At 40.7% G+C, this 16,152-nt stretch overlaps 1 protein-coding gene across 2 annotated transcripts in view; it reads right to left on the bottom strand.

The window, feature by feature from the left end:
- CAV1 (caveolin 1) overlaps positions 1-7,629 on the bottom strand; it is a 35,905-nt gene extending 28,276 nt beyond the window's left edge. The window contains exons 1-2 of one of the 2 annotated variants that reach the window (XM_044246422.1): positions 7,429-7,629; positions 5,839-6,003 (exon numbers count right to left, since the gene is read on the bottom strand). In XM_044246422.1, the coding sequence (XP_044102357.1) occupies positions 5,839-6,003; positions 7,429-7,458 (195 nt within the window). In that variant the 5' untranslated portion in view covers positions 7,459-7,629. Of the gene's footprint in view, positions 1-5,838; positions 6,004-6,716; positions 6,915-7,428 lie in introns of those variants that run through there. The other variant, XM_044246423.1, reaches the window with a different exon arrangement.
- Between the last annotated feature and the right edge of the window lie 8,523 nt (positions 7,630-16,152).

Here is a 16,152-nt window from a genome sequence, read left to right as displayed (position 1 = left end):
TCGTGTGGAGCTATCTCCTAAACAAATAAACAAACAAAACCAGTACCAATTCTAACAGAAGATAATATTAACAGGGTGCTGAGTGCTCTGAGACAATCTGATCTTTTAAATCTTATGCTTTGATAATATATCAAATGAATATAGAATTTGAAATTACCATTATATTGAGATTAATCAATAATCACTCTAGAATGCTTTCCAGCTGAAAAGGATTAGGGAGGCATGGGGACATTATTCTGAAATCAAAACCAATCTGATTACCATGTTATGACTTTTTTTGACTGCTAAAGAAAATTTGTGTCTGAGCATATTTAAGAATTATTACATTCAAGTTTTTGGATAGAAAGTTATAAATGTATATTTTTATTTTCCAACGAAAGCCTTCTCTCAGATGTTCTGATTTTTCTCAGGACTAATCTCAGAATCATCTTCAAGTCATTTATCGCCTCATAGCAACAGTCTATAAGAATCACATAATCTTGTCTATTCTTCCCTTATTTTAAAATATCTGTTTTGGACAGTAACCATTTGAAAACGTGGATAAAATTTTAAACATCTTTAGTGTTTGTGCTTCTCTTAAGGAATTGGAAATTGGGCCGGTAACCATTATGTTCTCTTCCAGTTCTCAGAATCTGTCATCTTATGCCTATCTGATTTTATCCCCAGTGCCACTGCATACTGTTCTCATTTCATGTCTAGACGATGATGCAGTTACATCTTAACTGTTCTCTGTTCAACCACACTGACTATCTTTCATTACATCCAATAGCTTAACCAGTCATCTTCGAGAAAGCCCACCGTCATCATGCCATACTCAAACATCAAGTCTTCCTGAGATGATAAAGTCCAAATTTACCATGAGAGCTGGGTGAAGTAAAGTACTCTGCCATCGGGCCATGATCAGTCTGTTCATTTTTATGATCTACCACTCTGCCACATGATTCTCTAGTCCCACTCAAAATGGGCTACTAAACCTTCCATCATGCCCTCTATGAGACATTCCCATTTCCATGTCTGACTTGTTTAGAACACCCTCCTATGTTTTTCTCAGCTATTTGCATTCTGTTTGTCCTTCATGATCCAACTCAGATTGTACTCCTCAGGCCCTACTCTTTTAAATTATCTGTAATCCATCTTCTTTCCTTTACCCTGACATACCTGACATTGACCCCATCCACAGGGTCTCCCTGATACTTAAATATCAATACCATTCACTTTTTATTTATTTATTTTTTAAAGATTTTATTTATTTATTTGAGAGAGAGAGACAGTGAGAGAGAGCATGAGCGAGGAGAAGGTCAGAGAGCGAAGCAGACTCCCCATGGAGCTGGGAGCCTGATGTGGGACTCGATCCCAGGACTCCAGGATCACGCCCTGAGCCGAAGGCAGTCGTCCAACCAACTGCGCCACCCAGGCGTCCCAATACCATTCACTTTTTAAAAAACTTTATTGAAGAATAGTTGACAAATATAATTGTATGTATTCAAAGTGTACAATGTGATGATCTGATATACATCTACTGATTACCAAGATCAATGTAATTAATGTCATTCACTTTTTAAAAACCTTTGTATTATTCAATACTCAATGCTGCTTACTTTTGATTTATTTATAGTATATATCTGATCTATTTCCAAAATGATGATGAGAAGGTTTACAGTAGAGACCACATAAAACAGCATATCAGTTAAAAAAGAAAGTGAAAATAAAAAACAAAAAGTGGGAGAGAGGAGTAACCTGTATTAATGAAACTTAAAATCTAACTATATGTTTCCTGGTAGTCAAAGCAAAAAAGAACCCATTAGTTACCATTTGGCAGTGACTTACTATTGTGATATGGTGTGTGTATTTTTAAAAACTTTTTATCTATATGCATCTTGTCTCTCTAACTCTAATCTTTGTGATTGCTAGGACTTATTTTAGGAATTATCCTTTGTAGTATGTGGCACAGTGTGGAGTCTAACATATGTTGAGTTTAATAAATTAATTGGTGATAATTATCAGATTCATAAATTTGAAGCTATTTTATTTATATAGAAATTCCAAATAGGGGCATAGTGAACATACAAATGAAAACGTGAACATAAAAAGAAGACATAGAAATCTCAGAGGAAGGATGAAGGTCTGAAGTTGTGATCACTTTAATCAGAGGAAATTTTAAAAAGCATTCATAGCCTACTGTTTTGGGATAAATGACCACACGGATGTAATATAGTACAGCAAACCTTTAATAAGATTAAGAAACCAATTTTATTGGAACTAAATTGTATAGACTAATTTCCTGATTCGTCTTTCCCTCCCTAAGGAGCTGTTTTATGAAACTGAAAGGTTACTGTGCAGATACACCATGCTTTTCCTCACACTGTACATCAGGGTTTCATTTCTTCTCCATCCAAACCTATTTTTCTAAACTTGGTATAAGAGCCTTTTTAAAACAGAGGGAACTAGTCTGGCACTGTCCAGAAGCAATTTCCATGATGATGGAAATCTATACCTGTGCTGTCCAATTTGGGAGCCAGTAACCTCATGTATTGAGAGTTAAGAATGTGGCTAGTATTGACTGAGGAACTGAATTTTAAATTATACTTGATGTTAATTACTTGAAATTTAAATGGAAAGAGCCACAAGTGGCTGGTGACTATAGAGTTGGCAGAGGCAGCTTTTACAGAGCTACTTGCCTTTAAACAGAACTTTCCATATCTGATTGGGTAACTTGACCACTGTTTCTTCATTATCACATGAAGTTTTAAGGTACCATGTATTAACAGTAAAACTTTGTGCGTTTTTGTTATTTTAAGAAGTCTATGTGGTCGGCATCAGGGAAATACAAATCAAAACCACAATGAGATACCACCTCACATGGGTCAGAATGGCTAAAATTAACAAGTTAGGAAATGACAGATGCTGGTGAGGATGCGCAGAAAGGGGAACCCTCCTACACTGTTGGTGGGAATGAAAGCTGGTGCAACCACTCTGGAAAATAGCATGGAGGTTCCTCAAAAAGTTGAAAATAGAACTACTCTACGACCCAGCAGTTGCACTACTGGGTATTTACCCCAAAGATACAAATGTAGTGATCTGAAGGGGCACATGCACCGGAATGTTTATAGCAGCAATGTCCACAATAGTCGAACTATGGAAAGAACCTAGTTGTCCATCAACAGATCAATGGATAAAGAAGATATGGTATAGGTATATAATGGAATACTATGCAGCCATCAAAAGAAATGAAACCTTGCCATTTGTGACGACGTGGATGGAACTAGAAGGTATTATGCTTAGCGAAATGAGTCAATCGAAGAAAGACAACTATCATATTATCTCCCTGATATGAGGAAATGGAGATGCAACATGGGGGGTTTGGGGGGTAGGAAAAGAATAAATGAAACAAGATGCGATAGGGAGGGAGACAAGCCATAAGAGACTCTTAATCTCACAAAACAAACTGAGGGGTGCCGGGGTGGGAAGGGGAGAGGGCAAGGGTGGTGGGGTTATGGACATTGGGGAGGGTATGTGCTATGGTGAGTGCTGTGAAGTGTGTAAACCTGGCAATTCACAGACCTGTACCCCTGGGGCTAATAATACATTATATGTTTATTAAAAAAATAAAAAAAATTATAAAAACAAAACAAAACCCAAAAAATCGAAAAAAAAGTCTATGTGGTCAAAAGTAAAATTTAGAGAAATTTATGATTTACTGCCTTGTAACATGGAGAGGATCATCCCTGTTTCTGCATTATGTTTGTTCGTGGACTTAAAGAAAAGCACTTCTAAAATAGGAGTCTCCACAGGGTATAGGCCACTTTTCCTGGGCTACTGGAAGATGACACCCTTTGGGCAGAATTTGTACTTGTAGCCTGAGTGTCCCTCTGTGTGACATTCTCTAAAATCCTCTCTCAACTGGGCATCTGAGCAGGTGGGTCTACCAAATTCTTCTCAAGGTGGGCTTTTCCCTCTTATTTTGCTCATAGGAGCAAATGGGAGGGGTTTGTTTTCTTTAGGCCAGGAGGAGCTTGCTCTAACTCTTCCTTTTAATTTTTTTTTTTTTTTAATATGAGGATCCCCACACTTGCTTTTTGAAATGCTATTCTGTTAACTGTTATTTCCTTTAAGCCTATTATGCCTTTTTTCCATCTGAGTTGAAGTCTCTTTTCCCAGTGGAGCCTTTCTTTCTCAGCTTAGTCATGCTATGTGTGGAGACCCACATCCACACTGCTGGCTTCTCTGACTCATCCTGGGAGGCTTGCTTGCTCCAGGAACCCCACTCACACTGCAGTGGAACAACAGGGAGGCTCCAATAAAGCCAGCCCTTTCTGAAATCTGGCTCTTTTCCTGGCATCTCTTCTTCTTGTCTATAGCTACATGAGAAGGGAAAAAAGCAAAAATGTCCTCCCCCCACTTTAAGGTAACACTTTTAGTAAGTAGTTTCTAGTAACCCTAATTTCCAGTTTATAAGCTACTTCTGTTATTGCTGAAGCTTTTAAATATTCCATAATCTAGCTAGTAGAAAAACCCACTAATGGTCCAATTTTCCTTTTTCCTCCACCAGCAAGCCAAGAGAGTCAATTCTGACAGTTACATTTTCCTTCCAGTTACAGGTTAAATTGTTTCCCTTTTTGAAATATATTATTCATAAATGTGAACAGTCTCTGAACTATAGCTCCTCCCATCCACAGACAGAAGACTAGGTAGCTGGAAATTGCTCATCTGCCCCATTGGCTGTTCTGGAGTTGTACAGAGCTGGGTCTTCACACTTCCATGCCAGGATTTTCCTTGGCCCTCCCTACCCCTCAAAGTAAACCCTCTGCCAAGAATGGCTCAGGCCCATGATTTCCCAACCCAGATGGGTTCAGACAATAAATTTCTCTAACTTGATTTGCTAAAAGGGTCAAAGTTGAATAATATAATGATAATGAAAAACTGATCACTGACTCAAATCTAAGTTTGGCCAGTAACTCATTCAATTGATTTATTTATTTATTTTTAAATCACTAAACACATTCTGAAAGTATAAAAAAGAACTCCAACCTGAGTGTCCCATTAACTCAGGGAAGCCTGACCCAGGCAGTCACTAAAGAAGAAACTTTATATACCTAACTAGAGTTGTCTATGGGAGAAATCAAGAGGTGCGCATTATTTTTGATTGTGTAAATTAGCTTGGTTGTGCACAAGTACCACTTTTTCCCAGTTAAAATTCTCTCTCTCTCTGTATATATATATAAATATATATATTTATATTTATATTTATATTTATATTTATATATATATATAAAATACATGTTATATGTACTCTTTGTCTTTACTCTGAAGCATTTTACCCACCTTATTATTTTTAAGAAAATAACTTTGGGTTATCTTGATTTGAGCTGGGAGAACCTGCCCATTCTGTATTACTTTTCTCATCTCAGCACAAGACCTTACACAATGACCTTACTGCTTTAATTTTGTGTGCAATGGGGCACCACCCTTTGCTAGCTTTTAAGCCTGGGAATACACAGAGGGTGAACTGCAAGGCAACTGCCTGTCTCCCAAGGAGTACGGGTCAATCGGTTGCAGAAATCTGGAGGTTCATTTGCTAGGAGAAAAGTGCAGTTATATGAAACTCAAGTTAGCTAAATTCCACCTGAACTAACCAGCAGGAGGTGGGAGGGAATATGTGACATTTTTGACAACCGTGGAAGCTCCCACATTATCAAGCCGAGAAAACAGTATGTGTGGCAAAGGTACAAAAGGATACACAGACTGCTTGCCAGAGAGAGATGTCCCAACCCTGACAGCATCCCTGGGGCAGGGGGCACGGAGGGGCGGCGGCTTTTACACGCTGGCCGCCTCCCTTACCTTGACCACATCGTCGTTGAGATGCTTGGGGTCGCGGTTGACCAGGTCGATTTCCTTGGTGTGCGCGTCGTACACTTGCTTCTCATTCATCTCTTCTGCCATGGCCTTGTTGTTGGGCTTGTAGATGTTGCCCTGTTCCCGGATGGGAACAGTGTAGAGATGTCCCTGTACAGGGCAGACGTCCAGGAAGGGGAGGGTGACCGGGGAGATGGGAAGAAAATTTCAAAAACAAAAACAAAAACAAGCGATCAGAAGTCAGCCTGGTGGCGGGGCAACCTCGAGTTTCAAAATCGAACTAACGGCCTCGGCAGTGGTGGCTCCGCGCACAGTAAACTCCTTGGCGCCGCAAGCTTTTTAAGAGGATCGAGGAGAGGACACCACACCCCTCCGTACCAGGCAGGGAGCTCCGGTCTCCCCAGCCCGCCGCCAGGGGTCAGGGCAAACCCCGCAGCGTCCGCCTAGGCCCCCGCCCGGTGCACACCCAGCCCACTGTACCCTGCGGAGACCCCAGCAGGAGAGGGGACCCGATCTCTGACTTCCGTCCAACCACTCTTGCTGCTACGCCTTCCTCGCCCCGAATGATTCACCTGCTTTATTTTTCCTGTCCCCCTAGCCCCAATTCCTTCTCTCAATAAGCTCTTCAAGCTTATCTTTCAGATCCAGGTTGAGCCCCCGACCCACGGAGTGTCCCCATTTTTATTGCTTTCTGGTCACATCTCCCTCGCACTTGTTCGCGTCCCCCACCCTCTCTCAGCCTTCTTTGTCCCTACATTGCTCTCCCCACCCCCGTGGTGGTCACAGTGCCGAAAGCTCCCATCTCTGGAGCAAACCATGTGTCACCCCCCCCCCCAAAACTCCTTAGAACAACGATCTCTCACCTGCACAGCGCCCTCGACCCACCCTCAGGTCACTTTTAGGCTGCCGGCCGGTGGCTGAGCCGCGGCCGCGCTTGAGAAAACGAGGTCTCCACACCCGGGCGGAGCCCGAGCACAGGAGGGGGTGGTTGGAAAGGGTGGTGGTAGTTGGGGGGAGGAGAGGTCCATCCCTCTCCAAACACCCCCACCAGGCGCCAAGATGCAGGAAGAGTTCTTGAGATGGCCCAAGAGCTTTGGAAAGTGCAAACAGGACGCTCTCCGCCCAAGCCAACCCGTCCAGGAGCCTGGCAGGGAGCCGCGGGGACTGTCCCCAGGATTGCGGGTGAATGACTTCCCACCCTGCGTTCCATCTCGCCGCCTCTCAGCAAGCACGGGCTGGACCGTGGGAGTCCTGAAATAAAGCAGCAAGCAGCACCCCAGATCCACCTAGAAATGCGTCCTCAGTGCTAATTTCAGGACCCGACCCTCCTTTCCGCCTCCCTCTAGTCTAGGGGCACCCGGCCCCTTTTCTAAATAGGAAAATAGAAAACATTCCTGCCTCCTCTTCACCTCTCTGCCCAGGCCCATTCCGCAGAGATGCCAGCGCGAGAGAAGTGTTCCGAAGTCGAGAGAGGGCTGGGGCAGGGAAAGCAGTCGGAATATTTGGAGTGGGAGATAGCAGAAGGAGGCACTCCTTGCGCTCGGCAGGGTTCGGCGCGTACCCACACAAGCCTACCTCGGAGTCTACGTATTTGCCCCCAGACATGCTGGCCGGTGGCTGGATGAAGGCTCTGAGATTTCCCTGGGCTGTTATTTAAGGGAACTGAGGAAGGAAGATCTTGTATTGTAAGGGGGAGAAAAAGGCGCTGGCGGGGGGCGGTGGCTGGGAGGGAGCCTCCTGGCCGTCCTCCAAGGGTTTGTTCTGCAGCGGTTGGCCGGGACTTGCGCGGTGCCGGGTCTAGGCACATCCCCAAGGTTCTGGCAGCAGAGGGCGGGGAGCGCCCGCAGGGAGCAAAGAGCAATGAGAAAGCGTTTCACCAGCGCTGAGTTGCTTGGGCAAATATTTTAAACCTGGGGCAAGATTTTCCCAGTTACGAACCACTCAGAGGCGTCCTGCGGAGAGCGAATGTTTTCGAAGTGTTATCATTCTCACAGGGGTGGGGAGTGAAGGGACCCGCGCTCAAGCAGAGATGCCCCGTGTGGGCACCCGAGCTTCAGAAAGAATTCAGCTTTGTTCTGAGCCGTTTCTCATCGCCCACGTTCCATCGCTGCCCAGGACACAGCTATCTTCCAGTTTCACAGAGGAAGGGAGGAAAAATGACCCAAAACCTTTAGGTGCATTTCACATTTAAACACAGGGAAGGAATTTGTGTGGGTTCCTGTGTATGGTGTGCTTTTGGTGACACTCCTTTACATCTAGTTGATGGGGATGGAAACTGGAAGAAGCAGACATGTAGAATTTAACATTTCCCACCCAATTCTGAAATTCTCCACAACGCTTTAAAATAAATGAAAATGTTAAATTTTACTGATCTTTTTTGGAACAAAGAAAATTCATGTCAACACGTTGTGTCATATTTACAAATATGTAAACTATTTACAGTTGTAGAAATATTTAATTAGAACTTCAAGTTTGTCATCGAGTTTTTTTCTAATGTACTCGCCTGTGAGTTAGAGGAGACCCGGTTTTTCTAATTGATTAGAAGTTTAAGAAATTGTTTGCAGTTAAAATAGTTTATCTATTCCTCAATTTGGGGATGCTGAATTTCGGAATTTTTATTATAAAGCAATACAAGATAATTAAACAATAAGCAGTAATTTTGCATTTGCGATATAATCAGTCAAGAAATTCACTGTCCGGAAAGGACATTTTACCTAAGGTTCCACATACAATCAAGAGTAAAATTATGACTTGAAATTAAAAAAAAAATGAGAATATACATGAAGGGGCATAGATTACATTAAAAAATACTGGCAGTCTGACATGGAGGTGGGGACACAAAAGGGGGAGGAGAGGTGGAATAGAGGATGGAACACTTGGAGTTGATTATCTAGTTGGGGAGAAGATACGAAAATATAAAAGAACTATAAAGGACAAGCTATTGTTTATAGTAAAAGAGCAATACAATTTTTTTTAAAAGATTTTATTCATTTATTTGACAGAGAGAGATTACAAGTAGGCAGAGAGGCAGGCAGAGAGAGAGAGGAGGAAGCAGGCTCCCTGCCGAGCAGAGAGCCCGATGCGGGACTCGATCCCAGGACCCTGAGATCATGACCTGAGCCGAAGGCAGTGGCTTAACCCGCTGAGCCACCCAGGCACCCGAGCAATACAATTTTTTAAAAAGATCAGCTTTAATTATATGGCAGGCAAAATGTCACAAGTGTTGGCATTAATTATGGTGGCTAGTCATTACTAGAATACTAAAGATCTTCTAAAAATTGGGTTTTTAATTTTTTATTTCTGCCAAAATCCATTTCTAAATTTTTTGAACAAATTGTGGCTTAACAAACATGATATACTACGGAAGAGTGGTGTCAGAGTCAGTGTGTTGTGTGGTGCCCAGTCTACCTCTAAGGGATTGCTGAAGAGTTGCTTTTCATCTAATTCTTCCTTCATAAGTTGGTTGCAAAGCAGCTGTGGTTATGGTCTCTGGAAAAATGTGGAAGCTGTTTCCCATCCATTGTTATTCAGTTTTCAGCTGTGATGAGTAATCTTGACTGTGAAAAAAGTCAACAGGAACAGGGAGAGTGTGTGTCCTGCATTCCAGCAAGGAATGGACTTTCTGGGGAGGCCTGTGAGTGAATGCTTAACTAGCACTCAACCTAGGGAAGTCCATGGCGAAGCCAAATCAACACAGCACAGGGAATCATAATGATCACTGAACCGTTGTCAATGCCAAAATGAATTCCTAATGAGAGGAAAAACCACAAAGTTTTCATTAACCTGCCTCAACAAGAAGCTAGAACCAAAAAGAAACAGATTGTATTCTGGTTATAACAGCTGAATTAAACTATTGGCTCCAACTTCATGAGAAATAAAAATGAAGAACATTGTTAGCATGGGTATAAGATTTGAAACGAACAGATGATATAAAAAGCAATATATTTTTTCTTTGATACTCCCACAGATAACTTTAGGCTTGGAGGCAAGTTAATAAATTTCTCCAAAACATTTACTAAAAAATGAGTAAATGGCAACTTATTTGCATTCCTTTTTTTTTTTTTTTAAAGAAGCAGCCTTAAAGGTCAGCTCACGCATTTTATGTTAACAAAAATATAGAGCTAAAAGGGATACCATTCATCTAAATAGTTGCATTAGAGATGTGGAAATTGATGTCTAAATATATAAAAATGATTTGTTCTTAAGGAATTTTGCAGGTAACGAAATATTTTAAAGTTGATAAATAACTAGAGGACCTATTAACAATTTCTGGGACATAAGATTCTTAAATAGTCTGGCGAGGATCTACTCATGGTAAAATTGTGAAGTTAGTTGCCTTTTGTGTTCTCTTATCTTACCAACTGCCCCCACCAACCTCTCCAGTCCCCACCAGCCTAGAATCCTCTTATGCTAAACTGGCTTCATCTAATTTCCACTCTAGGATTAGGAGTCTAAGGTTTGACTGCTTACAATGATATCAGTGGTTTTAAGAAGCAGGCAGCTTTCCAATGTTTGTAATATTCAGAAGCCCAAGATCGCCCAAATGTGATTTTGTCAGTGAGTTCAGAAAAGTGATTACAGTTTGGGGGGCGCCTGGGTGGCTCAGCGGGTTGAGCCGCTGCCTTCAGCTCAGGTCATGATCTCAGGGTCCTGGGATCGAGTCCCGCATCGGGCTCTCTGCTCAGCAGGGAGCCTGCTTCCTCCTCTCTCTCTCTGCCTGCCTCTCTGCCTACTTATGATCTCTCTCTGTCAAATGAATGGATAAAATCTTTAAAAAAAAAAAAGAAAAGAAAAGAAAAGTGATTACAGTTTGGATTATAATAGCGGCCATCACTAGGTGTGATATAAAAAGAATAATAACCAGCAAGGCAGAGCTACCCAGCAGTCATTCCCAGCTCGGATCACAGCTCTGGAGCTATGTCTTGGAGTCCTGCTGGCTAGTTGTTGGCTCACTAGGACGTTAGGGGCCTTTAGGAGAAGTTCAGAAGGGGAAGGGGGAACATTTCAGAGGGTGACTATTTACATGCATAAATATCAATATTTTTATAAGCTGTATGTTCAGCTGAATATTTATCCTGTTTTTCAGCATCACCACCTCACATACCTTCCACTAAATTCCATTCAGGCCTTTCCACACCCGCCTTACCTTGTTCTATAACTTCCATTTTATATATGGAAAGAAACAGCTTTCTAGATGAAGATCTGCCTCATCATCTGATCCCGTTCCATCCCTCTTGTGGTTTGAAGGCTCACATTGGACTCTTCCTTGTTGTGGGCCTTTCCATCTTGAGTATTTTAAATGTCTTTTTTTCTGTTTATTTTCTTTTTTCTTTCTTTTTTTTTTTTTTAGATTTTATTTATTTGACAGAGAGAGAGAGGGAACACAAGCAAGGGGAGTGGGAGAGGGAGAAGCAGGCTCCCCTCTGAGCAGGGAGCCCAATGTGGGGCTCGATTCCAGGACCCTGGGATCATGACCTGAGCTGAAGGCAGATGCTTAACAACTGAGCCACCCAGGCGCCCCATCTATTTATTTTCTTAAAATAATAAACAAACACCTATTTCTACATTCAAAAATCTTCCTGATCATAATGGATGAGAAAATATTCTTTTCATATTGTTTCTTTAAATTAACCTCACTCTGCTTATTTGTAAAATGGAAAACATATTGACATCTACCCAATAGTGGTGCCATACACATTTAATGAGGTGATGCATTTAAATCACAAAGGATAAATCATAACAGATGCTAGGGTTAGGGACAAATTTCAGTCTACAGATTCAGAATTGAAATAAATGTATTTATTTTAAAGTATTTTTATTGTAAAATAGTTTAATCCCCCAAGTTGTAGTAAATAGTTTAATAACCTCCCACTATCAAGCCTGACCAAATAATACCATTTTGTCTTATTTGTTTTAGATTTTTTTTTTAAGATTTTTATTTATTTGACACAGAGAGAGATCACAAGTAGGCAGAGAGGCAGGCATAGTGGGGCAGAGGGAAGCAGGCTCCCGGCTGAGCAGTGAGCCCAATGCAGGGCTTGATCCCAGGACCCTGAGGTCATGACTTGAGCTGAAGGCAGAGGCTAAACCCTCTGAACCACCCAGGTGCCCCTGTTTTAGATTTTTTAAAAATGGAAAACGTGTATTACTGAAGTGCCTTGTGAGGTGTAACTTCCTCTCTTTTGGTAACTGAGCTTAATTTCTTTCACAAACCCCACCCTTTCAGGTGACAGAAACTTCAGGTCAGTCTATTTCTAGTTTCTGCCATGTCATCGGGATTGCACCTAAATTCCAGGGGCTTATGAATTGCCAAGGAATCTCGAGGTGGGTCTGTGGAGGAATCTCTTCCTTGACTGTCCGTCTTGGATCTGCTGATAGGTACATCATCATCCTCAGTTATTGGTCCATTCAGAGCACTGCTACTCCTTCCCTTCGTGTTCCTTTAATATACCCTTTAAGGCTCGAGGCACTTTTTTGCTACTTCTGTTTTTTTCTTGGGCTCTAGTTATATCTACTGAATCTGGGTGGGCAGGCCTTACGTAGCAGCACGGATCCACCCACGGTAAAACTGCTTTGGAGAAGAGAAGAAATGCCCTGCCATGGTACAGAGATACTCTAGGGGGTTGCCATCTCCACGAGCCCTACTCAGAAACAGGAGGCACAAATATCTCAGCTATTAGATTCTCTTAATTTATCTGGGCCTCAGCTAAAGACACACATATGTCAAAAATCATTTTGCTTATTTCCCCAATTTCTTTTCCCTTGTGTAGGAAGCCATGCTTATACATCACCCAAGAATTTTTCTGTGCTTTGAATTCCCCCAGGACATTCACCAAGGCTTTTGGAATCAAGAAAAGTCTTATCTCTGCTTTTCTCCTGTAATGATCCTTCCCTAGGCATGGGGGTGGGTAGGGAGGGGAGGGCTCCAGGGGCATCTAGAGAAGAACAGAAGTTAACATTTCAGAAGTGTCATCATTCAGTTTTCTTTTTCCCCTTCAACCAAATCCTGCCAAGTTTTGCCAGTAACATCTTTCTTAAGTTCTATCTGGTATTTCTGAATGATAACAAACCCTTAAATTCAAATTTTAAATATAGGAGAACTTCTGTCAGTATTTATATTTCATTGATAGCCTTACATTAAGGCTTCCATCCTTCTAAATAACTCAAAATATTGATAGTGGAATAATATATCTGGCCTTTAGCTATCATATCAGTTTACTTTACAATTTTTTTATTAAATATTTTGTTACTAAGACCAAAGCAATCTGACTGGTTATTTAATATGATTGAAATAAGATTAATTCTTGAGAAAAAATTTTGGATACAAATCATGTGTAGAAAAGTACAGTTCTTTTCAGTGTCCTAACTAAACTTGGTAAAAGTACAGTTGTATGTTCTTAAATCAGTGCAGATGAAGCTTTATGGCTATGTCTGAGTGATATCACAATAGCTAGTTAAAAGTGAAAGATGGTGTGAACCAACACTTCTTTTGTCATCATCTATCCATTGCATATTTTTTAAAAAAGATTTTATTTGTCTATTTGACAGAGATCACAAATACACAGAGAGGCAGGCGGGGCGGGGCGGGGGGGGGGAGCAGGCTTCCTGCTGAGCAGAGAGCCCGATGTGATGTGGGACTCCATCCCAAGACCCTGAGATCATGACCTGAGCCGAAGGCAAAGGTCCACTTAATCCACTGAGCCACCCAGGTGCCCCTATCCATTGCACATTTTAAACTGAATTTTAGGGTGTATCAATCAGTTATTGTTATAATATTTTGGCATAAAGAAACTACTACAAAACTCCGTAGCTCATTTGTTCACACAGTTCTATGGACTACGTGGGCTGGGGCTTGGCTGATGTAGGCTACGATGGCTGGGGCAGCTCTGCTTTTCACTGCAAGTCTGTGTTGGCTCTGTTCCATGTCTCTGTCTTCCTTGGACCAGCAAGCTATTGGGGAAGATTCTTTTCATGATACAAGAAATAGAAGCTACAAAAAAGGAAGAGAAAAAATATGTCATAGGCTCTCGGCAGCCTAGACCTGGAAATGACACACTTAACTTCTGCCCCATTCTGTGGGCCAAGGCAAGTCACATGACCTAGGCCAAAGTCAAGGGTTGCGGAGTGAATTTCATCAATGATGAGACCAGGGCAGAGTGTGAATACAGGAAGATGTGAAGTTCCCAAATATACATTAAATGCATTAGTTGTTAGACTGGTTCTTGGTTTCAGTTTTCTGTGTTTTAACCTAGTTTGTTAGATATAATCTTTTGCTATCTTTTATTTAATTCTCATAAAGCTTTATATAGTATATTTAAAATCTTCCCATTAAATAGTTGGTAACAAAAAAATCTCTTAATCTTAAATGCCAACTTCTGTATGAAGATTCTCACATATGATCCTTGACAGAGGACTTCAGCAAGAGGGGTCTAGACAGGTGATAAGATGGATGCACTTTCTTGGGATGCCTGGGTGGCTCAGTCAGTTAAGTGGTTAAGTGGTTAAGCATTTGCCTTCTGCTCAGGTCATGATCCCTGGGTCCTGGGATTGAGTCTTCCTTGGAGAAATTCTTGCTCAGATAGGAGCCTGCTTCTCCCTGTGCCTGCTTCTTCCTCTGCCTGCAATTCCTCCTCTTATTCTCCCTCTCTCTCTCTGACAAAAAAAAGAAATAAAATCCTTAAAAAAATGCATATAAAAAAAGATGCACTCTCTTGCTTTAAAGCAGAATGTGATTTTCCAAACAGTTGACAATTTATCTTACTTTCAAAACATTAGGCCATTATCTTATCATTGTCATCTCCATTATTATTATTCTGGATTATTGTTCTGGATTACTATTATTGTTGTTCTGATGAAAGTTGTGGCTTTCTTTGAAAATGTAGCAAAATATTGTCTCTAAAAGCAGGCGCTCGAAACTTATGGCTTTACATTTTTTTTTACCTATAAAATTTTTCTTTGAGATACTGTCTTTTACATATTATATTAAAAGAAAAACTATAAAAACAGTCTGGTTTGTCATCTTATATAAACTTAAATATTGAGCAAATGCTCAACGAGAAGCAAACACAAATCACATTGAGTTCTTTTTAATTTGTGCTTAGATCCTTGCAAAATTCCAGGTTTAATTTATCATCTCATTATGATGACATAAGAAATCAAACTAGCTACTATGAAATTGGGTTATCTACCTACCTTGATTATTTTAATAACTAGATTATAATAGCCCTAACAAAATAACTGGTCCATCTTTATTTATTTATTTGTAGATTTGGTTTCTTTCCTTCTCTCCTTTCTCTCTCTTTTCCTTCCTTTATTCCTTCCTTCCTTGCTTCCTTCCTTCCTTTCCTGCCCAGAAAGAGAGAGAATCCCAAGACAGAGACAGAATCCCAAGCAAACTCCTAGCTGAGAGGGGTGCACAGTGGTGAGCTGGATCTCATGATCTCATACCCTGTGATCATGACCTGAGATGAAATCAAGAGTCAGATGCTTTAACCCATCCAGGAGCCCCTGGTCTAGCGTTCTTTAATAGAGAAAATCTGAGTCTAAAATAAACTTAGAGCCACATAATAATATAACCCAGGGATAGTGCAATCAGAAAGCATGAAATGAGAGGTAAATAAATGTTTGGCTCATTTTATCATCTAGATAAATTTATATCAATAATAGAAGTTATAATTACAGTCTTATCTAATCCAAGTTTGAAAATATTTAATATAAGTCTTGGGCATAGCAATTTTCAGAACCAGATTACTACATCACATCTTTCTTATTGAGAGAAGTAGAATAGACATGTGGACAATGACTGCATTTTCTCCTACCCAAGCAAAACAAAATTATGACTACATTTAGAACTATGAAAACTCCGTAAGTCTTATTCAAACTATGACTAACTCTTAGAAAACCTAATAGGGCAACAAAATGTCATATGTATGATATAATGTAATGTAACATATCTGCAATATTTACCATTTTATAATATGCTAGTAGAATGATTTTTTTTTTTTTACCAGCAGAGTGTTTTAACAGGATATTAGGAAAAAAAAACACAGCATATTAGAACATCACATCTTTCACCTTAACAAATAATTAATTTTAAAATTCCATTTTAACTATAATGAAATGATAAAGAATAAAATAACATTATCCGCTGAATATCAGCAAAAATTACGAGGAGATACAGACTTCCACCTTTTTCTTAACTTAATGTAAATATTTGGGAGGAGTCCTCTACAAAAGCTCTTTGTTTTGTAACGGACCAGCCTGGCTTTAAGTCAGAGCTCCATTATATAACAAAGGAAA

The sequence above is a fragment of the Neovison vison genome, chromosome 4, assembly GCF_020171115.1.
Source record: "Neovison vison isolate M4711 chromosome 4, ASM_NN_V1, whole genome shotgun sequence".
Lineage (NCBI taxonomy): Eukaryota > Metazoa > Chordata > Mammalia > Carnivora > Mustelidae > Neogale > Neogale vison.
Note: the sequence above shows the minus strand (reverse complement) of the source record. Positions and strands in the feature narration are given on the sequence as shown.